The sequence below is a fragment of the Equus caballus genome, chromosome 11, assembly GCF_041296265.1.
Source record: "Equus caballus isolate H_3958 breed thoroughbred chromosome 11, TB-T2T, whole genome shotgun sequence".
NCBI classification, from domain to species: domain Eukaryota; kingdom Metazoa; phylum Chordata; class Mammalia; order Perissodactyla; family Equidae; genus Equus; species Equus caballus.
In genome coordinates, this window is record NC_091694.1 from 35,999,548 (window position 1) to 36,024,890 (window position 25,343).

Sequence of the window (25,343 nt, forward strand, 5' to 3'; positions counted from 1 at the left end):
CAAGTGAAACTGCAAATTAAATTGTTAGTTGCTTAAATGATAGATTTGGAGTGACCTGCAGTGTTCTATTGAATTACACGGTTTTAAAAGTTTATGCTACACCTTTTTTATGACCTGACAGTTAAATTTCTTTGTGTTTTAAGCCATGTGGTGATTCTAGAAAATATAATATGAGTTATTAACTATTAGCTATTTTTATTCTTTTATCAGTTTTGACTGGCCAGGACTTCTTTTTTTTTTTTAAAGATTTTATTTTTCCCTTTTCTTCCCAAAGCCCCCCAGTACATAGTTGTATATATTTTAGTTGTGGGTCCTTCTAGGTGTAGCATGTGGCATGCTGCCTCAGCATGGCTTCATGAGCGGTGCCATGTCTGTGCCCAGGATTCGAACTGGTGAAACCCTGGGCTGCCGACGCAGAGTGCGCCAGCTTAACCACTCGGCCATGGTGCCAGCCCATGGCCAGGACTTCTAATACTGAGATTATTAATTTTTTTTTTAATTTGAGTAGACTCTGTTAAATATGATAAATACAATGAGCAATATGGATTATTAGATATTTTGCTCATTTATTTCAGTCATCTTCCCTAGTTCTTTTAGAGCTACTTAGTTATTAAAGTAATATAGTGACTGGTTTTACTTTGTACTGTTGGTAAAGTTAATAAATGAAAGTGCTTAGAACAATGCCTAGTATATATGAAGCTACATTAAATGTCTTTATTATAATTATTACCACCACTCTTTGGAGATATTAATAAGAAGACTGTGAGAGGGAAAACTAGAGAGAAGTCGATGGGCCTCAAAATTGGATAATTGATATTTGAAACTGTGAGATTTGGACATATAGTCTGTATGTATAGAAAAAGAAACTTGCAGAACAGTAAAAGCTATTGAGATGGAAGCATGTCTCTGAACATAGCATAATGAATATAGAATTGGAAGCAAGGAACACTAACTTTCCCCCCGATAAGTAGTATACGTGCATTGTAATAAATTTGGGAAAGATAGGAACACATGAAAAAGTCATCTATCTTTTCACTGCCTGGAGATAGGCACATCTAATATATTATATATTTTCTTTAAGAAAATATACACATAAAAAATTTGAATCATTGTGCATGCAGATTTTGGTTCTGTTAAGTCCTTTGGATTGTTGAGTCTGTGTTTGCATCATTGTCCATCCTTAGCATCCACTTGTCTCTCTTCTTCACATATCCCGTGTCCTTCCCTTACCCAATCAAGACAAGATCTTATACCTATTGCTTACTCTTGCCTTAGTTGTTCAGTCCTCAGTTTACTGTTAGAACAAGCATGTTTTAAGGCTCTCATTTCTAATGTGGAGGGAAAAGAATGGTCACCTTCATTAAGGAAACAGATCTTTGTGATGCTGGTTGGTGAAGGGAGGAATCTTTTTAGGGTTATGTTCAACTGGGTGGGGTTTTTTAGTTTTTCGTTTTACCTCCAACGGCTCTCTTTATCCTGACTTCAGTCTTTGGGTGTGGAGGAGTTTGTGGCCCTTGTCATCTGGAAATAGAAGTTTGTCCTAGCACAGTATGTTTGATACCTTTAACAATGTTTTAGTTAAGATATCAATGTGTTACTTTATTTCGTTGTTTTGAAAGCATACTTTTTTCTCATGTTTTAACATCTCTGAAATTGGGATGCTTCTTTCATTGGTGACGTCTTACAGTTATAATGACTCTTTTCTTAGTGGTACGTAACTATGGTACTTCTTAAAGTCAGTGGTGTCACAGATCAGTAAAATGTGCTAATTACTAATTCCTCATCTGACATCCTGAAATATCCTTAAGCTTTATATCCTCCTTCCTCTAGTGGTGAATATTGATAATTGAATAAATATCTCAGTATATCCTTTTTGTTCATAATTAAAGCAAACATTTACTATGTGCCAGGTTACTGTTCTGAGTGCTTCATATATATATATATATATATATAGGTATGTGTGTCTGTATGTGTGTGTGTGTGTATATAATGCATATGAAGTCATTACATATATGATCCATATATACATATATATGGATCATTTATGTTGTAAGATTTACTGTATTCCACAATTACGAGGAATAACTAAAAATATGAGGGTATTTAATGTAAAATATCAGATTATTTCACTTATTAAATGCTATTTTTGGCCACTCCAAAAGACACTTTTAAATATAATTTCATCCTTACAACCCACTCTGTGAGAGAGATTAAAAGTTATTACTTAATCTCGTTTTACAAATGAGGAAGCTGAAAATCAGACAGGTTAAGTAATTTACCCAGAGTTATAAGTGGCAGAGCTGGGGTTTGAACTCATGTCTGCCTGACTTCATTGTCCTTGTGCCTAATGACTATACCATCTCTGGCTTTAGAAACTTGTATAACCTGGATTTTTTTTTCCTTACCTTTTTTTGGTGGGGGTGGGATAGAGTGGGGAAGGGGGAGCAAATCTGGTTTTGGGGGTCTATTTCTGTCCTAAGAGTTTATAAAATAGTCTGTATCATGTGTTCAAAGAAGAAAAAATAATTGATTTTTATTCTTTTGCATATTAAGATGGTGATGGAATTTCCTGACAATGTGTTAAATCTCGATGGGCATCAAAATAATGGTGCACAACTAAAGCAGTTCATTCAGGTAATAGTTTTAAAAATCCATCTTTTAAATGGTGTGTGTGTGTGTTTTAGAGAGTCATTTAAAATTTCTGCTATAAGTATTAATTTCATTTTACATAGGGCTCTCTAAGTCTTAAGATTGCACTGAAATTGCTTTCTTTTACTATTGCTACAGCGAATGTATTTATGTACCTTTCATGTAAAAGAGATTTGGAGGTGTTATGTTATCATTTGACATGTCCGTAAGGCTTTAATTTCACTAGGCCATCTTTTCCTGTTTTTTAAAGCTGACATGTACAACTTTTCATTGAGAACTTGTTGGTTTTCTTCTGTAGTAATTGTTTTGTTCAAGTAAAAAAAAATAATCTTGTATTGTGAACTTTCTGATTTTTATTTCATTCATAAGCAGTATGATACTTTATAAATACACTATATATAATCAAGGTAATAGAAGGTAAATTATTACTTTGCTTAAGAATTCTATTTCTACTTTTGGAGAAAACTTTGAGTGAAAGGTTAATGGTAAATGTGAGAAAATCCTTCTTGGGAGTTATCTTACTTTCCCATCTGTTTTGGTAAAGCTGGAGGCATTACTTGTAACTGTAATTCTGTCCAGGTAGAATTTACTTACTAGAATTTTGCCCATTTCTCTACAGCTGTGGTTCTCAGTCATTTTTTTACCTTGTCATAACCAACAGATAACATTCATATGCACCAGCATATTAGTTACTCACTGCAGGCTCCTGTATAGGTAAGATAGGCCTTGTTCTCTTCCACTAATCCATGACACACCTGTCCGTACCTCCAGGTTGAGAATTGCTGCTCTACATGATCACCATCCTAACTTGACTCCTGTAGCTAAACATAGTGTGTTGTTAAAAGTTGAGAAGAAGACATGGTAAAGCTGCATTGTGTCTTTATTCTTTTTTCTTTTCTTTCTTTCCTTTTTTATTTTAAGTGAAAGTACAAAACTTAATACTCACTGAACAAGCACTAACTTTCCAGATGCAGGGCTTCTTTTTGCTAAGCTGGGACACATACTGCTTAGCCCTGGCGTCCTAAGCAGAGTTTTTTATACTCTAGATTCTAGAACGGGGGTTTGTGGAGCAAACTCAGTACAGCATGGACAAGGCCGACTACCTTGCCTTTCTGACTCAGTTGCAGATAGAGATGGCAAACCCTACCCAGGTTGTACTTACTGCACAAGGATAGGAACCAGAGGTAGGAGTGAAAGAGTAATTTTATGTCTTAAGGACTCTTCTTCATTTTTCTCTCTTTCTCTCAGCGACATAGTATGCTTAAGCAACAGGATCTAAGTATTGCCATGGTGGTGACATCACGTGAAGTCTTGAGTGCACTTTCTCAGCTTGTCCCGTGTGTTGGTTGTCGTCGCAGTGTAGAGCGCCTCTTTTCCCAGCTTGTAGAGTCTGGAAATCCTGCCCTTGAACCTCTGACAGTAGGGCCCAAGGGAGTCCTGTCTGTAACTCGAAGCTGCATGACTGATGCAAAGAAGCTTTATACATTATTTTATGTACATGGGTAAGTATAATCAATTAGGAAAAAATGGGTTTGTTAAATTTTTAAACTTGATGACAGTGGTAATTTTTTTCCTAAATTTGGTCGGGGCAAAGCTTGAGTTCAAATTCAACAATTTTATTGAGTAAATTCTATGTGCCAGTGACTGTAAAGTTTCTGTTCTCATGTGGGGAGAGGCAGGCAGTAGGCAAATATATAGTTTATCAGATATGATAAATTACAAAGAAAAATCAGTAAGGGAGATAGAGAATGGGTGGGTAGAATTAATATGGGGGGTCGTCAGGGAAGGGCTTTCTGATAAAATGACACTGAACGTAGATTTGAATGAAGTAAGTGAATGAACCATGTAGATATCTGGGGGAGGCAGAGAAGGAGCAGCAAGTCTAAAGGTTCAGAGGTTGGAGTTTTCCTGGCATGTTTGAAGAACAGCAAGGAAGCTATTGTGGCTAGATCCAGATGAATGAAGGGAACAGTAATAAGAGATGAGGTCAGAAGAGTAAGAAAAGGCCCAGTTGTATAGTGCCACCCTGAGGTGTCTCTCTTTTTTTTTTTTTTTTTTTTTTACTCTGAATGAGACGGGACGATTTGGGAAGGTTTTGAGCAGAGGAGTGACATGGTCTGACTTGAAATGTGGCTTACTTTGATCTCTGTGTTGAGAATAAATGGAAGGTGGTGGAAGGGCAGAGAAACAGAGGCGGTTTAATAATCCATGCAAGAGATAATGGTAACCAGTATGGTGGCTACAGAGATTATGAAAAATGGATGGATCCTGGATATATTTTGAGGAATGAGCCAACAGGATTTTTGGATAAATTCCATGTGGAGGAGGGCATCAAGGATGATTCCCAGATTTACGGTCTAAAGAACAGGACAGATGGTTTCCATTTACTCAGATGGGTAAGACTGGGAGGGGCAATTTTACAGAGCTCGCTTTGGGACTTGTTAAGTTTGAGATACCAATCGGGCATCTAAGTAGAGTGCGGAAAGGTCTGGCCTAGAGATATAAACATTTGTGTCATCTGCATATATGTATTGTGTTTAAACTATAGTCATATGTCACTTAACAATGGGGATATGTTCTCTTCTGAGAAATGTGTCTTTAGGCCATTTCATCGTTGTGTGAACATCATAGAGTGTACTTTACACACACCTAGATGGTATAGCCTACTTACGTACTTAGACTATCTGCTACTAATCTTATGGGATCACTGTTACATATGTGGTCTGTCGTTGACTGAAATGTTGTTATGCAGCGCTTGACTGTATTTATATGTAATATATAAATTTTCCTTATATATAATTTAAACCCATGAGATGAAATATGATCACCAAAGAGTGAGTATAAATAGGAAAAGAGAAGAGGTTCAAAGACCAAACCCTAGGGCTTTCCTATTTAGAGGTGGTGGTAGAGACTTTGGATTTACACTCTGCCTGAGAAAAGAAGCCTTGGAGGGTTTTTGAACAGAGGAATAACATAATGTGATTTTTGTTTTGAAAAGATCTCTCCAGCTGTGAAGCCTGGAGTGTAAAGGCAAAGGGTGGAAGCAAGGAGACCATTTGGGAGGCCAGCTATTGCAATTGAGGAAGCTAGAGAAGGGAGTTGGGTAAGAGTGGTAATGGTGAAGGTGATGAGAAGTGATTTGATTCTGGATATATTTAGAAGTTAGAGTTGATAGGTTGCTGATTGGTTGGATGTAGTGTGTGGATATTAGCTGTACATATTTCTGTATTTGCATAAAATTTCTGTTGATGGCCCCTTATCAAGGATAGTGTGTATTTAGATAATGTTTGGACAAGGGAAGATGGCTGAGAGTTAGATAGCAATCAGTTTTAAAATATTTGAGTGCCAGGCGCATTGCTAGATACAGGGTGGTTGCAAGGATGAATGAGACAAATGCAGTCTGGGGGAAAGAGTATGTTGAATAGAGCATGTCTCTTTCAGCATTTTGACAGACTGGCAATTGAATGGGAAGACAAGTGTACAGACTTTCTTGGGTTAGAATTTGTTTGATGAGAAATTTTCAAAGTAAGGGATGTGTCTATAGTACTTTAAATACACTTCTCCTAAAGGCATTAAATAGAGATTTTGAAAATTCTAAAGAAAAATGAATATTAATCAAACCTTTAATGGTTTATTTTTAATTAGGTCCAAACTAAATGACATGATAGATGCTATTCCAAAAAGTAAAAAGAACAAGAGATGTCAGTTGCACTCCTTAGATACGCACAAACCAAAACCTTTGGGGTAAGTAGAATTGAATGTCAAGATGCTTTGTCGTTGTTAAGATTATAAATGTTCATCGTATTTAGTAAAAAGATAAACAATTAGTTTTATTTCATTAATTGGTTACACTATACCTTAGGTCAAAATAAATGTCTCCCTGTTCTGTAGGCCTTTTTTGCATGGAGACTATATAGAGTCTCAATTAGGTTTTATTTTACTTTTTTAAGTTTTTTTTCTTACATTATGTTTCAGAAGAAGAAGGTTGAGATCTTTGTGGAAATTTATGTAGCCAACATTAAGCTTTTCAAAGTAGTGATATTCTCTGAGCTATATAATAGTCATAATGTATAAATTATTTTTCTTGTCTCTAGGTCTCTTTAATAATTTATCAAGTATTTAAAAAAGTCTTGAATCAGTTATAGCAATGTGTATTTATGTAACTAATTTGCAGTTTTCCTCTTGGTTAAAGTGCTACAATGCCCAAGGCTGCTTCTGCCCCCATCTCCCAGCACAGAGGCAGAGTTGCCCCATACAAATTGCTTGGGGTAAGGGGTGGTAAGGAGAAGCCATTTGAAAGAAGTTTCTAAGAAGTAACTTTTGTTTTGGCGAGAATGGGATGATGTAAAACTATACTTCTGAATTAATTTTAAAAATGAGTTTTCTAATATCCCATCAGTAGTGTTGACATCATTGTATAGACGTTTTCCTCCCTGATAGAAAGACCTGGATGACCAGGTGGTGGTATGTTAATGATCTGTTAAACAAGGTTTTTTTCCCTATACTCAGGATCACAAATTTTATTATGAGAACTGTCAAACACATAGAAAAGTAGAGAGACTGTACCAGGATCCCCCTCCCCACAGATACCTTCACCCAGATTCAGTAGTTATCAAGATTTGCCACATTTGTTTCATTTACCACCTTTTCCTTTGTTGAAGTATTTTAAAGCAAGTCCCAGGCATCATGTTATTTTACTCCTACATATTTTCACAGGCATCTCTAAATATTTGGTATTTTCTTTCATAATGACAGTGCCATTCTAACACCTAACAAAATTAACTATGATAATCTTGTACCCAGTTCATATTCACATATCCCCAACTGTCTCTAAAAGTGTCTTTTTATGTTGATTTGTTAGGATCGAAACAAGAACCACACATTACATGATATCTAAATGTGAGAGTGCTCTGAACCCAGGAAAGCTCTACACAATCTAGAGTGGTTATCTAAGGATAATTGCTATTTCACATACCTGATTATCAGTATCTTTAGAAAATTCCTGATTTTCTGAATGCAGAATTCAGTCTAGTTTTCTCATTAAACAATAACTTGTATCTGAATGACCTGTTGGCTAAAGCCACAGAGTAGTGTGGTGTAATAAAAAGCTTACCTTCTGGATTTTTTATTATGAATATTTTTCAGTGAGGAACTAAAAAGCAACAGATAAACCCTAAGATCTTACACATCTGTGCCCATTGCTACCTTCCTTCAAAGACCCATCCTTCCACTTTTCCTCTGGATTCCATCTCCTCTCTTGTTCTTAGTGACTTTGCTTCATTAATTATCTACTTTTATTAAATTGACATACAGCTATATTTTCCTATATTTCAGCTTAAAAAGAAAAACAAACCTCCGTAGACTTCACATCCCCCTTTAGCTACAGCCCCACCACATGGGAAGCCAAATGTTTCAGAAAGTTTTTTGCTGGGTTATGGAATCACTATGAATGGAGTTAGTTGATCATAAGCAGTGTCTTCTCAGTTGATCATAAGCTTTAGTTATTGTCATATGCCCTATGGATAGTGGGCCAGGGAGTACAGTCTGCTTAGCCAAGACTCCCTCTCATCTACTTTGGATAGTCTCCACCATTGTGTGCTTCTATGACTCTCCATTTTTTATATTTCCACAGTTATTCCCCCCTTTTTCTGTTTATACTTTCTTCAGGGAAAGTATTATACATTTGATTAGATTTCAGCCTAGTGAATAGGAACAGTCCCGCTCAGCCTTCCTGAGAGTGTTCTCATATCCATGCAGGTAAACCCAAGTTATTGTATGTCTTCGGAGTAAGTTTGAGATCCAAAAGAAAGGTCTAGGCCAGAGCTGTAGGCCTGTAGCTGATGATTGAAGATTATCTTAGAGAATGGTATATAAGATCACCTAGAGGAAGAGTAGAGTAAGAGAGAAGAATGCTGAGGGAATTCAATTTAATTGTAGAAAAGAAGCCAGTAAAGAAACTTGAGAAAGAGTGGCCAGTGAGGTAGGAGGAAGCCAAGGGAAAAGAGTGTTTCAGGGGGGTCTGGTTGGCTGTATTGAGTGCTACTGAGTCATCTAGGACCCAAAAGTTTTCATTGAATATAGCAACACTGAGCTAATTGGTGATCTTGATGAGCAGATCTGTGGTTGAGTGGAAGTGGAATCCACATCAGAATGGGTAGAAAAGTGAATGCAATGTAAGGTTGTAATGGAGTAAGCTGTGAGTGGAAAGTATGGGAGTAGAACTAGGAAGTGGAAAGACTTCTTTTTCAGGAAGCTTAATCTTGAAAGGAAGGAGCAACATAAAGACTTTCAGTCTGGAGAGGTTATGGATTAAATCTTGATTTGAGCTGTAGAATTTTTTTGAAAAACCTTTTTTTTAAGAATACTTTCACGTTGGGAGCCGTCGGTGGCGCAGCGGTTAAGTGCGCACGTTCCGCTTCTCAGTGGCCTGGGGTTTGCCGGTTCGCATCCCTGGTGCGGACGTGGCACCGCTTGGCACACCATGCTGTGGTAGGTATCCCATGTATAAAGTAGAGGAAGATGGGCACGGATGTTAGCTCAGGGCTGGTCTTCCCCAGCAAAAAGAGGAGGATTGACTGTAGTTAGCTCAGGGTTAATGTTCCTTAAAAAAAAAAAATAAGAATACTTTCACATTCTTATGATGTAATTATCATTCCCCAGCTCTGATTTCATGAACCTTTCCCTCGATGATGAGAACTTGAATTTGAGAGTTACTGAGTTTTAGGAGGTTATGGATCACTCAAGCATAATTAGAAAAAGAGGAAATATAGCAGTTGAGAGTAAAAGGGTGTAACATGGAAGGCAGAGCAGGAGTTGAGGTTTTTTATTTCAAAAAGAAGCAGCACTGAATCTTGTCCTGAACCTTTCTGAGGGAGAGTAGGGAGCTGAATTGTATGTATGACCTTATGTGGTGGGCAGGGGATGGAGAAATACCTATTTAGCCATATAGAGTGGGTTAAGTAAAGATTCAGAGGTTTTTCCATCTCAACCATCCAAGGTAATGAATTTCTAGGACTGTAGTGAGACCTGCAGAAGAACAGGCAGGAGCCAGTTGAAAATCATGAAAAATCAAGAAGACTTATCATTGACTGGAATGTAGACACAATTTCTCTTGGAATGCACATCTGCAGCAAAGCAAATTGCATGACCAGCACCACATTGCAACCTGTGGGGGAGGGAGAGTCTGGGAAGTTTTTTAGTAAGTTTCAAAAAAAAAAAAAAAAAAAAAATCATTTATATAATCCTTATTACTAATTTAGGCTGTATAAAGTGTTCATCTTAGTATGCTATCATTATTTTAGTCAACCTAAACATTTATTTAGTATAATTAGATTAATCTGTGACTTCCTCAGCTACTTGTAAATGTGAAGATAAGAATTTTGTTACCATGGGCTAGCTATAAAATCACATTAAGTAAATCAAAACTTGTTAGAATTTTTAATTTGTGGAAGATTGATCCATGTTTATAGGTGAAAATGTTGTATAATTTTTTTCAGCCCTTTTGACTTTAAAACGTTCCAGGTAGATTTGCTCGTAAAATGCTTAGTATATCAACCAGTTGCTATCTTGAGAAATGTAAATGTTGTTAAATTATATCAACATATGTCAACATATATTATATCAACAATATATGTTGTAAACTTAATAGTTGAGCAGAAGTTTTTAATATAAGGATATGAGCACACGTTTAAATAACATTTTAATATGGTTGAAGTGAATATGTGATTATATGCAGATTTACAAACTTACCCTACTAATATCTTACTGTATTAAAGAGTTCTTGATTTTAATTTAGACTATAGAAATTATTCCTTCAGATTCTCTCAGTGTCACTAAGTTTTGTACTATACTGTATACTACAGTGAAGGGAGCAGTAGCAGTGTCAGTTCAGAGAAGTTAAGTACAGATAAGAGAAGTAGTGAAGACCACAGGAAGGACAGCAAGTGTAGGATCATTTTCCATTATGGACCTTTCCAGGGAACAGCCAGGTAAAATCAAGCAATCCTTTTCTCTGCTTTTTTTTTTTAATGTTTTACCCTTATGTATTTCTCCTTTTCACTAATAGTTGTTTCTTTCTGCAGAGGTTGTTGGATGGACGTATGGGAACTAATGTCCCAAGAATGCAGGGATGAAGTAGTTTTAATTGACTCTAGTTGTCTTTTAGAAACACTAGAAACATATCTGCGAAAACACAGGTAAGTCTAAAGGTCATTGTGGTACAGTTGGAAGGTGCCTTAGCTGTCAGTCATCCAGACTGACCCGCCACTGACCTCCTTCATGTAATAGTACTCCAGCCTTCCCGTTAATACCTGGCACTAGGCAGAGCTTAATGTTAGGGTAGGCAGTTCCTTTATGGGATGACTCTCAGTGTTAGCCTTCTTGGGTTGAGCCAGCATCTCCTTTTTTTGTAATATTTACCTGTTGGTTCCAGGTGAGTCTTTCAAGAAAACACAGAATGATTGAATCGAGTAAAGTGTACTTAATCACTTTGTAAACTCTAGTATTCCTTGTGTTTATGATAGAAGCATTTCATAATGTTATTTTCTAAGTTAAAGTTAAATTAGCAGCTTGCACTTAGTAATTTTTGAATTATTTCTTCTGTAGTTGTTTGTGAAGACCTAAAAATAGAGTTGGAATTGATGTGCTTCATGTACTATAAAAGTAACTTCAGATTTTTCTTTTTAGAATACTACTTTACAAAGGAATTTTCTAAGTGTCATTAACATTTGGAAATTCGTAGGGAGGGAGAGTGCAGTAGGAAAGGAAACTGGTAAGGGAGCCATCTAGAGATGGCATTTTGGGGGGAGTTGTATTGTTTTAATATAAATTTGTCACATGTTGGGTTTGTGGTTGTGTGTTCTTTTACCTTGGGATAGATATACACAATTACTTTGGGGACACTTTTAGAACATACGTGAATGATAAAGACTGGCATTTTCAAGGTTGGTATTTATATGGCAATGAACTAATGACAACCTGCATGCTAAGTTTATTAGGTGCTTCTCTTTTTTCAGTTATAAACTTTATTACTTGCTTTTTTGGTTGATTATACCCAAGAGAGTAGAGAATGTGTCAATTATTTAGATTTTGGAGGAGCATTATATAGATACAACATATATAAATGTATATATGTTCATTATAGATTCCTTTCTCTTTTATTATGAATTGATCCTTATATTCAATATGAATTGATCCATCCAAGAGACAGCTTTTTTGGGTGATAAATTACTAGTTGTTAGAGCTAATGTTGTGGAGTTTCCTCTAATGGTTGTAGATATTTCCTGTGGTTTGGGGCAGTGTTTTTATTTATAAGAAGGTGGAGTCCATTTTATAAATATCTTAAGGGTGGGGAGAAGTACGATTAAGAGAATAATTAAGGGAGATTGCATTGAATCTGGGTTCTACTGATTATTACTTTGTACAAGTTTTATGTGCCTTAATTTTTTTCTTAAGACAAAAATAATGATAGTACTGATCTTACAGGATTTGTTGTAGGATTAAATTTGTTGTGGGGATTGATGATAGATGGCAGGGTTTACAACTTAGAATAGTATCTGGCACATAGTAAGCACATCGGTGAATGTTTGCATGACAGATTTACAAGTCCTTATTCATGTGTTTCTAGTTCTTATTTTAGGTGCAGTTGGAGTTTTTGAGGTATAGTCAGCTGAAAATGATTTCTAAACATCTAAATAATGTGCCTTTTTGTAACTTTATTTAGTGGACTTTTTTGAGCACTTTGATTTGATAACACTCTTTAGCAAGTTAAGTATTATAGTAGTATATTACCTGTATTAGAAATGAGGTGGGGGCCAGCCCTGTGGCCGAGAGGTTAAGTTCATGCGCTTCGCTTCTGCAGCCCAGGGTTTCGCTGGTTTGGATTCTAGGCGTGGACCTAGCACTACTCATCAGGCCATCCTGAGGCAGTGTCCGACATAGCAGAACTAGAAGGACCTACAACTAGAATATATAACTATGTACAGGAGGGTTTGGAGAGAAGAAAAAATATATATTGGCAACAGATGTTAGCTCAGGACTAGTCTTCAAAAAAAAAAAAAAGAAATGAAGTGTTAGGAAACTGAAACCTCTGCCTTAAAAAAATGTTTTTTAAAATTTATGTGCAAAGTTATTCTTGAAAACAGGAAAAATCACTTTCATTCTTACGGCTTCCATATAATATTTTTAAATTGCTGTTTACTTATGCTTATGTTACTTATGATTATGTACAATCAAACACATAGTAAACTACTTGAAGGATTTAAAGCAGTAAAATATAGAGAAAATATTTCAGGTTTTATTATTGGTACTGTGTGACATTTAACCATTTATTTACCTAAAAATGTAAACTTAACCATTTGTAACCTGAAAACATGAAAGTATTGTTAGTTCTGTGTTTATAATCCATTTCTTCCCCCAAAGGGAAGACTTTTTTGTTGTTGTGGTAAAAAAACAAGTAACATAGATTTAACGTTTTAACAGTTTTTAAGTGTGCACTACAGTATTGTTAACTGTATGCGCATTGTTGTATTAGAGCTCTCTAGAATTTTTTCATCTTGAGTGACTGAAACTTATACCCATTGAACAACAACTTGTTTACTCCTCCTCCCAACTCCTGGCAGCTACCATTTTCTTTTCTGTTTCCATGAGTTTGATTACTCTAGGTAACTCACATAGGTGAAATCATGCAGTGTTTGTCTTTTTGTGATTGACTTATTTCACTTAGCATAATGTCTTCAAGGTTCATTCATATTGTAGCATGTGACAATTTCCTTCTTTAAGGCTGAATAATATCCCATTGTATGTATATACCACGTTCTATCTGTCAGTGGACATTTAGGTTACTCCCACATCTTGGCTATTGTGGATAATGCTGCAGTGAACATGAGTTTGCAAATATCTGTTTGAGATCCTGTTTTCGATTCTTTTGAATATTTATTCAGAAGTGGGATTGCCAGATCATATGATAGTTTTATTTTTAATTTTTTGAGGACATGCCATACTGTTTACCATAGTGGCAGCATCATTTTAGAATCTCTCCCGCAGTGTGCATGGGTTCTAATTTCTCCACATTCTCACCAACACTTGCTATTTCCTCATTTTTTGATAGTGGCCATACTAGCGGATAGAAGGTGATAGTGCGTGGTTTTAATTTGCATTTCTCTCTTGATTAGTGATGTTGAGCATCTTTTCATATGCTTGTTAGCCATTTGCATATGTTCTTTGGAGACATGTCTCTTCGCATCCTTTGCCCATTTTTTAATTGAGTTTTTTGTTATTGTTACTGAGTTTTAGGAGTTCTTTATATATTCTGGATATTAACTCCTTGTCCAATATATGGTTTGCAAATATTTTCTATCTTCCAAAGATAGTCTTTCACTCTGTTGAAATTTGATGTACTCATTTGTCCATTTTTACTTTTGTTTCCTGTGTTTTTGATGTCATATACAAGAAATCATCGCCTCTTCCAATGTCATGAAATTTCTCTTCCCTGTGTTTTCTTCTAGGAGTTTAATGGTTTCAGATCTTAACGTTTAGGTCTTTAACCCATTTTGACTTAATTTTTGTGTATTTCTTTGTCTATTTTTAAAGAATTCGTGAAACACAATGATTTAACTTTACTTGTCAACATTCTTGCCTATGTTTACCAAGTAGGCTTAGAGCCTCTATTTTAGTATGTATTCATTTCAAGAAACAACAGTTATTTACTATGGGGCCAGAAAGATGTTTCTATCAAACTAATGTGTGGCAGTATAAGGGTAAATACTGTAGAGAGAAGTATAAATCAGAAATAATTGTAACAGAGGAAGATTGAATTCTAACTATGGAAATGGCAGAAGGCTTCTTTAAGGGTGGACACGATTTAAGCAAATGAAGAAGGATGTGAAGAGGAGTGGGAGGAAGCAGAAGAAAAAAACTTTGAAGTAGGGACACATTGGCTGTATTTAAAGTAGTCTGTTGTATATATGGTATGTATACAGGGGCAGGGTAGAGTAGGGGGAAGCATGAAGGGAGAGGTGAATCTTGGGAAATAAGGCTGCAAATAGTAGATTGGGTAAGAGAAGGGGTTACTGAAGGCCTTAATAAGGAGTTTGCGTTTTATTCATAACAGTAGGGAGGTTTTTAAGGAGAGAGAGAATCAGATTTGTTTTAAAGAATTATTTTGGAATGGGTGATACATTAGAGCTACGAAGAGTGGAAGCAGGGAAGCTGGTTAAGAAGCTTTTAAAAAAATTGTCTAGGCAGTTTAAAACAGGGCAGAGAGAATTGAAAAGAAGGGACCTACAAGAGATGTAAGAAAGACAGAATTGATACCAACTGACTGCACCCCTGAAAGGGGGACCTAAGGAGAAGTTGGAATTACCTAAGGTTTCATCCTGGGTGACTATGTGAATAATGATGTTGTTAACAGAGATGGAAGTGAATGTGTTGCCCTTGGTTTTGTACAGTAAGTTTAACGTGTTGCCTGTTGGCCATCTGTGACGTCCCCCATTTTTCGGTATGGGTCTGGCCCTCAGGCAAGGGCACAGACTTGAACAGAGCCTGAAGAGTTGAGACTTAGACCTGTTGGCTTAAGCCATCGGAGTAGATGAGCTCACCTAGGGAGATTAATTTAAATCAGAGATGAAAATTTCCTTGTTCCATGACAGCTGATCTTCTCAGAGAGCCAGTTATTAATATTGTGAACCTGGCTTTTCACCAGACCAGTTTCTTCCTTGTTTTAGGAATTCAAAGATAAAGAAACCAGGCTCTGTTCTTTTTTTCCTGATTGAATAATGTATGTTGTCTATATTATGTCTGTGTATTGAGAAACATGCATTTTTTTAGAAGAAAGAATTTGACATTTTGGAAATTAGCAGTAAACTAAAAATACATATATCACTTTCCCATTCTTCTTGCTCCCACCTACCCCAAATGCCTAGCTACCAATGTATTAAAATGTTGTAGTAAAAATTTGAATCCAGGTTTACTGGCTAAAGAGAGCAACTATTTTCAGAGGCTGAAAAGAGGGATCCTACAAGTCGTTGCTTTGTAGCCTCCTTTGTTTTATTTCTGGCCTGTAGTAATAGATCTTGAAGTGGAGATATGCAAGTCCTTGGCAACTAGTATTTTCTGGGCTTATATTTTATGAAATAACAGGTATCTATCTGTATCATTCTTTTAGGCTATGTGCTTCTCTATTTAAAAATCATTTGCAAATAGAGATCTTGCTATATTTACGTAATCTCTAAATTTGTGTTTATGTGTGTATGTTTTCAGTGTGTGTATGGTGGCTTTTTTTGAATGCTCTATATGGGAGGGGACTGACATTGTCTAGTACACTGTTATATGCTATGTGAAATAATTACACAGCCAGTTCTTAATTTTAAGATTTTTCTTTTCAACAGGTTTTGTACCGATTGCAAAAATAAAGTTCTCCGAGCATACAATATCCTTATTGGTGAACTTGATTGCAGCAAAGAGAAGGGCTACTGTGCTGCACTTTATGAAGGCTTGCGGTGCTGTCCACATGAACGACACATACATGTTTGCTGTGAAACAGACTTCATTGCACATCTTTTGGGTCGTGCTGAGCCAGAGTTCGCAGGAGGGTATGAGTATGTAATTTGCTAGAATGGGCTATCTAGCGCTTTGCTTCATTTTATTACCAAAAGTTTATTTCCATCACCTTCTGCCTCAGTACATATGGTATGTGTATAAATTAGATTGTGCCTGTAAAGATTTTGCTTTCTTTAATACATGCATTTCTTAATTGACTGATTAAAAATAGTGAGAAAGTGTTCCGTGGTGTTTGGTTCAGTCCTCTGCTTCTTGTTGCTTGAAGTAGGCAGGCTTTTTTTGGCTTTCATTATTATAGATTATCATTTTCATTTGAAAATGATTAGAAGGAATTTTCCCCCTTCTATCCATGCATTTCCATGTTTAAATTTTGTTTATAATGATGTTTTTTGCATAGGAAGTAAGGTCTTTACAGCAGGGGGTTAAGAAATGCTTTACTGAATGTAATTCATGAACTGTGTATATTATTATTAAATTATATAGGAACATAAAATTTTACCTCTGGCTTTGTTGTGAAAATAAAATGAGAAAAAGTTGTTCATTGAATAAATCGAGCCCATTTCCCTTCGTGTTTTGTGTACCAACTCTCATTTGAGTGCCTACTTTCTGTTAGGCATTTTGAATACAAAGACTTCTTTTATCACTAAAATTCTGTGAACACATCTACTCAAGACAGGCCTAGAGGGCTTTTGTCCATGATTGAATCACTTTGGCATTGCCTGTCTCCATTCCCCCTCAAAAAAAGAAACAAAAATTGAACAAGCATTTGCTTAATTGGAAGGTGAAAGGAACTGTCATGCCTACTGTGAGCTGACACTTAAACATGAATTCTCTGTGCCCAAACACCCATCTCTTTAGGGCCAGTTCCTGAATTACCTTATTTTTAGCAATATTAGGACTGAGTTCTACCTGCATGTGTATTTCTCATGGGCTGTGTCCACGTATGCTTGTGTATTTATGTATACATTGAGTTTGTATACCTGTGTTGTTATTAGGTATGCAGATTGTGTTTAAATCCTAAACTTGCAGATGTATTATCCATTTTTACTGTTTCATTTAAGGGTATTAGGAATTATGTATGATTTATTCTCCTTTATAGGCGAAGAGAAAGGCATGCCAAGACAATAGATATAGCTCAAGAAGAAGTTCTGACCTGCTTGGGAATTCATCTTTATGAAAGACTACATCGAATCTGGCAAAAACTAAGAGCAGAAGAGCAAACATGGCAGATGCTTTTCTATCTTGGTGTTGATGCTTTACGCAAGAGTTTTGAGGTAAGAACAGTGGGCTGCTTCAGTGTCCAAGATTGCTTAGTCAAGTTATGGGTCCAGATCTTAATGTAAGTTACCAGTCTGACCTTGCCTCAGAGGGCTGCCATCCACTGATACAATGTCATAGCTTTTGGGGGATTAGGGGAGGGGTTTCCTGGGGAACTGGAGTTTAAAAGAAGTTTGTGAATTTTTCTTTGTTTTTTAATCATATTACTCCACCAGCCTTGGTTTTTTTCTCAGAGAAGAAAACTGAAGTTGATGATAATTTAATAAGATGCTGCTATGAAACATGACTAATGAAAGGTTAAAAGCAGCCCCAAAATAAGCAACAAAATTAGAAGCCTTTAATGAGTCCCATTTGCCTGCTGATGTCCAGTAGTATGAAGTAAATGCTGGCTGAGTGCTGTGATGTAAGAACTACATTTTAGAAGCACGTTCTTTATAATGCTGATAATAGGGTTTAGTGCTTGTGATTTGATAATTTTTTTTTCAGTTATAATCTGTAGAACATAAGTTTTTGGCTAGTAAATATTTTGTTATATTTTAGGGTATGGTTGTAACCCTCTAACTGGGTCACCAGTCCCTTATGAGAATGGTATGAAAGCTATAAACCCTTCTTTCAGAAGCCCATCCTTGAATTTTAAGCACTCTTTGGGGAGTCTGAGGAGATTTGTACTAGTTCTTTGAACAGATTTGGAATTCCTTTTCTCTTTGTATGTTTGTGTCTTCAGAAACCTGGGTCACCTGATCAGGTTAAATAATCTCATTGTGTGAAGAAATGAGTGAATATTTACTGTGTTATAATTCTGAAATTTGAAACTAGAATATTTCTGTTTTGGAATAGGAATGTGTATAAATCTACCTTTCCCATAGAGATTAGTTGTATATTCACTTCCTGAGTAGATTTTAAGACTGTCATTTAAGTTCTTAAAGTTTAAGATTCTTTGTGGAGACTACCTGGCAAAATTACATCATGAAATAGCAGTTTCTGTGTGTATACTGTCATTTAAAATTAACAAATGAGAATTTCCATGGAAAATAAAGGAAGTTTTGACCAATATTCATTCTCAACTTTTGTTTTTATCGTAGATGACTGTGGAGAAAGTACAGGGTATTAGCCGATTGGAACAACTTTGTGAAGAATTTTCAGAGGAGGAACGAGTAAGAGAACTCAAGCAAGAGAAGAAACGCCAAAAACGGAAGAACAGAAGAAAAAATAAATGTGTATGTGATATTCCTACTCCCTTACAAACAGCAGATGAAAAGGAAGTAAGCCAAGAGAAGGTAAGAGTCCTTAATATTGACTCATAAATACATAGTATTGCCTTGCTAGATTTGGGAATTTTTACTCTGCTTTTCCAGAATGTGAGCTCCTGCAGATTGTATCTTGGCTTTTTTCCTACTATAATCTGTGTAAGCCAAAATTTTTAACATCATGTGTTCGTTTTATAGAGACAATTGTTGGTTATCTTTTTACCTAACCTTAGTATGCTGTTAGATTAAAGTCCACATGTGGAAAGTTATCTCCATGCATGACCTTAGAGCAGTTCTCAACTGATCTCTGGACCCCTTTGCATTCTTAAGAATTAAGGTCCCCAATGAGCATTTTTGTTCATATGGATTTACTTACAACATTTACTGTTATTAAAACTGAAAATGGAGAAATTTAAAATTATTTATTAATTCACTTAAAATAAGCCCATTGGGGCCGGCCCAGTGGTGCAGCGGATAAATTCGTACATTCCACTTCTCGGGGGTCTGGGGTTCGCCGGTTCGGATCCCAGGTGCGGACATGGCACCGCTTGTCATGCCATGCTGTGGTAGGCGTCCCACGTATAAAGTGGAGGAAGATGGGCACTGATGTTAGCTCAGGGCCAGTCTTCCTCAGCAAAAAGAGGAGGATTGGCAGCAGTTAGCTCAGGGCTAATCTTCCTCAAAAAAAAAAAATAATAATAAGCCCATTATATGTTAACATATATAACATTTTTGAAAAATAGCTATTTTCTGAAAAAAAGAAAAAAATTAGAAGGGTGGCATTATTTTATATTTTTGCAAATCTCTAATATTGGCTTAAAAGGAATCAGGTAGATTCTCATATTTGCTTCTGCGTTCAGTCTGTTTCCATATGTTGGTTGGTTGAAGCATATGAAGAAAGTCTGGCGTCACACAGATTTATATAGTAGGAAAAGGGAGGAGTATTTTAATATAAACCTTTTCCGATAGTTGCGGATATTCTTTGGCATGCCAACTTGACAAGTAGTGGTTTCTTAAAGATTAGTTGCAAGGTGGAACCTGACACCTTGTCAATGACCTTTTCATACTCTGTTAAATTGAAATCCATTGGTCTGTCTTGCACTTTGAATAGATCTTTTACTCATGCGTGATTTTGTATCACCCTGCATTGGTCATTTGAAAGGTACTGGTTCACTGACTTAAACAGATCTTCCCAGATATTGACGTTTCATATATAATATCAGATAATCACATTAAAACCAGTACTGATCTCATCAGAAAGGTCTTTAAGTATTGGGAAGCTTCCAGTTCATTGTGCTTGTGTATGCAAGTTTTCAAAATTCTGATGTATAGTTTGAAAGTTGGAATTTTATCATTGACAACAAATACTGTCCATTGTTTTCCTTGAAGTGATGGGCTGACTTCATTCATTTTTGAGAAAATATCTTTTATATATCCAAGTCTGAATAGTCATAGTGTGTGTCTCATTCTTTCTTTCAAGTGAAATTGATGTTCCAGGAAACAAGCAGCTAGTTCAGCTTGCAGCTCAAACAGTTGCACAAGTCCTCTTCCTCGAGACAACCATTGTCCTTTGGTATGCAGTGAAAGTGCTTTAAGCATACTTCCCATTTGTCACATAGACTCTTAGAAAGACATCTGCTGATGGGTTGATATTTAATAAAATTAATGTTTTTACTGCTTCATCAAAGACATTCTTAAGTTGAAATATCCTTTTATTTGTTTAGTTCCTGAGAGTGCTTGACAAGTGAAGAATATAGTAACTGTTAGCATACTTTGGTTGCCACTGCCTTGATTTGTGCTAAAGCACCAGCAACTTTTTCTACCATTGCTTTTGTATCATCAGTGTAAGTGTCAGTACATTGAAAAAGGCAAATCACATCTTAGTATTATGATGAAGAAAGTTCTGACCTAGGCAACCCCTGGGATCAGCAGGCCACAGTTTGAGAACCAGTGTCCTAGACTTATGTGTTACCATTCTCTTTTTTTTTTTTTTGAGGAAGATTAGCCCTGAGCTAACATCTGCTGCCAATCCTCCTCTTTTTGCTGAGGAAGGCTGGCCCTGAGCTAACATCCGTGCTCATCTTCCTCTGCTTTTTATGTGGGATGCCTACCACAGCATGGCTTTTGCCAAGTGGTGCCATGTCTGCATCTGGGATTCGAACCGGCGAACCCCGGGCCACCGAGAAGTGGAATGTGCGCGCTTAACCGGTGTGCCACTGGGCCGGCCCCAGCCATTAACTCTTAACTGGCTTTTTGTGGGTTCATAGTCTTGAAGTGAATTAAGGATTTTTCATGAGAATAGTTGTTTCAATTGTTAACCTCATAACTCCTATGTAATTGCTTTATGGTAAGGAAATTAGAATGTAGCCATTATGGAGATAAAGCTTTTTACTCTCTCAATATTGATCCTTAAAGGAAACAGACTTCATAGAAAATAGCTGCAAAGCCTGTGGCAGCACTGAAGATGGTAATAGTTGTGTAGAAGTAATTGTTACCAACGAAAATACATCATGTACCTGTCCTAGCAGCGGCAGTCTTTTGGGGTCCCCTAAAATAAAGAAGGGTGAGTAAATAGTTTCTTTTTAAAATAAACTCAAGTCTGTTCTTTCTTTCTTTCAAATATAAGAGCTTTTAGACATCCTGTAACCTAGAATTTAGGAACTGCTGTATAGCCCCAAGTATTTCATATACTTAGACACTTAACATATCCTTTTTCTCTATGGTGTTTGATTTGTTATTTGACAAAAGCAAAAACCTGTAAATTCTTAATCATATTTTCATTATTTAATTTACTTTCTACTTTGAATAAGCCATCAAGTTTTTGGAAATTTTCTGTGGTCCCAGTTGGTTCACTCTTTATCTTAAGATATTTATTGGTCCGTTAATTGTAACCCCGACCTATTTATTCTCAGGCTTATCTCCACACTGTAATGGTAGTGACTGTGGATATTCATCTAGCATGGAAGGGAGTGAAACAGGTTCTCGGGAGGGTTCGGATGTTGCCTGCACTGAAGGCATTTGTAATCACGACGAACATGGTAGGTTCAGATTAAGCTTCCCAGTTATTTCTACTATGTGGCTGATTTAAGCACATAAATAAGAGATTATTGATTTCTGCAGTTGATGACTCCTGTGTTCATCACTGTGAAGACAAAGAGGATGATGGTGATAGTTGTGTTGAATGTTGGGCAAATTCCGAAGAGAACACCACCAAAGGAAAAAATAAAAAGAAGAAAAAGAAAAGCAAGATGTTGAAATGTGATGAACATGTAAGTGTCATAACTTGTGATTCTTAAACCTTTGCTGTTGAGGGAAGAACAACCTATTTTCCTTGGGGTGGTAAGTGTGTAGCTTAGCTGCTAGGATTTATTGGTTTTTTTTAGAATGATTACTTTATGCACTTCGATTGGTCACTCATCTTGTGATTTTTGTGTGCATGTGTTTGATGTGATCATTTGTCCAGCAGGCCATGTGAGTCATAAATGCAGTTCATTCTTTTCATAATACTTTTAAATGTATTAGCTGTGTAATCTTGAGCAGTTTGCTTGATCTTAGTTTCCCCATCTGTAAAATGGAGATAATATTATGTCCCTATCAGATAGGCTCTTTGATATTGATGAGTTAGCGTAGTGCCTGGTGTGCAGTTACTGCAGCTGCTGTTGTTACTCAGTATTTCTTGTAAAAATTTGACATACTATCGGGGCTTTTTTTTTTTTCTTTAAAGAATAATTGCTGTTATTCTCTCCCTTTTCACCTGGGAAATCCTTTGCTGTGGTTTCAGATCCAAAAGCTTGGAAGCTGTATTACAGATCCAGGTAATCGAGAGACCTCAGGAAATACCGTGCACACAGTGTTTCACCGTGACAAGACCAAAGATGCACATCCTGAAAGCTGTTGCAGCTCTGAAAAGGGTGGGCAGCCACTGCCTTGGTTTGAGCATAGGAAAAATGTACCACAGTTTGCAGAACCAACAGAAACGTCATTTGGTCCTGATTCCGGAAAAGGTGCCAAGAGCTTAGTTGAACTCCTTGTAAGTAAGCCATGATGTCTTGTGGATAACTGATTGCTCATGGGGTAGATGTGGGAGGGGACAGTATTTGAGGGTTTAAAGTTGGTAGTGGTGGCAGTGGGTCTTCTAAGAAAGTAAGGAAAATATTTCATTATTTTTTGGTGACTTCATTTCTGCTCTTTCACTGGTTTTTGCACCTGCTCTGGAGCACATTTCCTTGTCCTGCTTTTGTCTCAAAGGTAGAAGAGACTAGTTGGGAGAGGGGGATAGGTTTAGCGTTATGGCCAGGACTCTGCCTCCTTGAAGATGGTTATTGAAAGCAAACTGTCTTTTTGAGTGGCTATGAATGGTAGCTACCCTTCTGGACCAGGAAAGAATATAGAATCTGAACCAGAGCCCACTTTCTAGGTGACTTCGTTTAGATGTTATATAGGATAGAAGCATAACTGAACTTGGAAAATCTTTTATAATTCACTCCAATTTTTGATACTTTAGATGAATTATACCTGATTCCAAGTGACCCAGTGGATAGTTTGTGTGGGGCTTGGAGGAAAGGGGAAGGAAGAAGGGTGGTGTCTTCTCTATAGTAATTAGGATTCTATTTTCAAACTCTTTAGAATACAAGTTTTCTCTTTTTTATATGGTCATAAAGTTTAATGGTGATGCTGTGTAACTCATAAGTTAAAAAAAGGTTAAATTTTACTTCATTTGTAGAGATAAATGTTTCGACATAAAACTAACTAGAGATAAGTCTGAGTATTTAAAATTTGCTAACTAGCTATAACCATCTCTAATTAGTCAATTTTTAAGGCAAATGTGTGTTGGTAGTCTGCCATGCTCTTAGGCTTCTAGGACAAATTATAGATCCAGAGTTTCAAACCAAGTTGGGTTGGATTTTATTAGTTAGTACTTTCTAAGACAGAATGACATTATGCTTATTCTGTAAACATTCTAATTAAAGGCTTTATGTGACTAAAATGAAACTAAAAAGCTAGACTGCTTTAATTTTTAGCTGTCCTCCATCACCATAGCATTTTGCATTCTTAATTAAAGTCATAGTTTTAACTACTGCTTTAATTTGCAGGATGAGTCTGAATGTACTTCAGATGAGGAAATCTTTATCTCACAAGATGAAATACAGTCATTTATGGCTAATAACCAGTCTTTCTACAGCAATAGAGAACAGTACCGACAGCATCTGAAGGAGAAATTTAATAAATACTGCCGCTTAAATGATCACAAGAGGCCCATTTGTAGTGGCTGGTTGACAACGGCTGGAGCAAATTAAATAAATAAAATAGCTCTGTCTTTCAATGAAACACTCAAGATGACTACTGCGCCTTCTCTTTCAAAAAAACTCTTAATTTAGTGACTTATGGCAAAATTTTATCTTAAATCAATGTGATTCTTTCTTGTTTTGGGAGACGGTGGAGGTAACCTCATTAGTTTGTTCTTTCTTCAGGCTTGTGTCTTTAGTTGCGTGGCTGCGCAGGCCTGCCATATGATTTAAGCCATCTCTTCATTAAATGTTTCTCTTCCTGTGAGACTTACTAAAGCAACTTAGTGGCAAACAGTAATGTTGTACTTATACTTCTGTACAGAAATGACAATGAGCTGAATATATGGTTTTACAAAGTAGACATCCACTTGCGAAATGTTTGGATGTAATGTTAAAGCGCAATGTGCAAAATTTAAAATAAAGAATATTTATTAATACGCATAGTAAAATTTGGTGTACATGTTTCTACTTAATGTGTGGCAGTATTTTAATATTTGCCACTTGTGGACTTGGTACTTGGCCAGTGTTGATAGTACAGAGGACAAAGTGCAAATGAGGATAGAGATAGAGATTGTTGAAGACTAAAATTCTTCCCTTGATCAGAGTTGACAACCAGTCTTTTGTTTTGAAAGAATAAATTTGCTGCGATACCTTTAAAAACTGGCTAGCATCTTACTTTCTCATGAGACTTGTCATTGCCTTTATTAAAAGTTCCCTGATACATAACACAAAGCACCTTAAATTCAGAGGTTCACATTGACCTAGAAGAATGAAAACAAAACTTGAGAATTTCAATCAAGGGTTGTCTGATAAGTAATTACTCAGCATGTAGACCTGGGATCAAATGGCTGTGCTGAGAGCTAACCACATTGCAGTCTGTGTAAGTGCATGTTCCTTACCTGGTTTCCAGCAGTAAAGTTACTATGGCCTTACAGTTTACTGCTTTCGCAAGCTCTAAGTACTGAAGAAGGAGAGAGATTCCGCCAGGAGTAGCATTTGGTTGCCATTTAGAAGGCTGAGTTGATAGTTCAATAAACACATGTGCCTAGAGCTTTGTGTCTGCATGTTGGTAATACTTGGTGGGCAGCAGACAAGCAGTGGGACAGTCAATACTTCTGTGCAATGGGGATGGGAGGGAATTTTATGGGCTTTCTACCACTTAATCAGATTTCGAGTGGGCAACAGCAGAAGCTTGGTGAGATTTAATTTTTCTAGTTGGTGTCATTTCCGTGATCCACTCCGAGTTGTGTTTTCAAATGTAAGTGTTGTATAGGGATTGGGGCAGAGGTAAAATGAGTCATAATTCCTCTCTGACCCTTGTTTG

The 25,343-nt window shown here is 36.5% G+C and overlaps 1 protein-coding gene across 12 annotated transcripts in view; it reads left to right on the forward strand.

Moving 5' to 3' along the window:
• The window catches only part of GGNBP2 (gametogenetin binding protein 2), a 30,831-nt gene extending 6,363 nt beyond the window's left edge, over nt 1–24,468 (forward strand). For 3 of the 12 annotated variants that reach the window (XM_070227554.1, XM_005597552.4, XM_070227555.1), the window contains exons 3-15: nt 2,554–2,634; nt 3,898–4,151; nt 6,295–6,393; nt 10,512–10,637; nt 10,731–10,844; nt 16,035–16,238; nt 17,306–17,480; nt 18,567–18,761; nt 21,147–21,294; nt 21,644–21,769; nt 21,852–22,000; nt 22,513–22,761; nt 23,825–24,468. In XM_070227554.1, coding sequence (XP_070083655.1) covers nt 2,554–2,634; nt 3,898–4,151; nt 6,295–6,393; nt 10,512–10,637; nt 10,731–10,844; nt 16,035–16,238; nt 17,306–17,480; nt 18,567–18,761; nt 21,147–21,294; nt 21,644–21,769; nt 21,852–22,000; nt 22,513–22,761; nt 23,825–24,028 — 2,124 coding nt within the window. In that variant the 3' untranslated portion in view covers nt 24,029–24,468. Of the gene's footprint in view, nt 1–2,553; nt 2,635–3,897; nt 4,152–6,294; nt 6,394–10,511; nt 10,638–10,730; nt 10,845–16,034; nt 16,245–17,305; nt 17,481–18,566; nt 18,762–21,146; nt 21,295–21,643; nt 21,770–21,851; nt 22,001–22,512; nt 22,762–23,824 lie in introns of all 12 variants that reach the window. The other 9 variants (XM_005597550.4, XM_005597551.4, XM_070227553.1 and 6 more) reach the window with 3 other exon arrangements.
• Nucleotides 24,469–25,343: the final 875 nt, after the last annotated feature.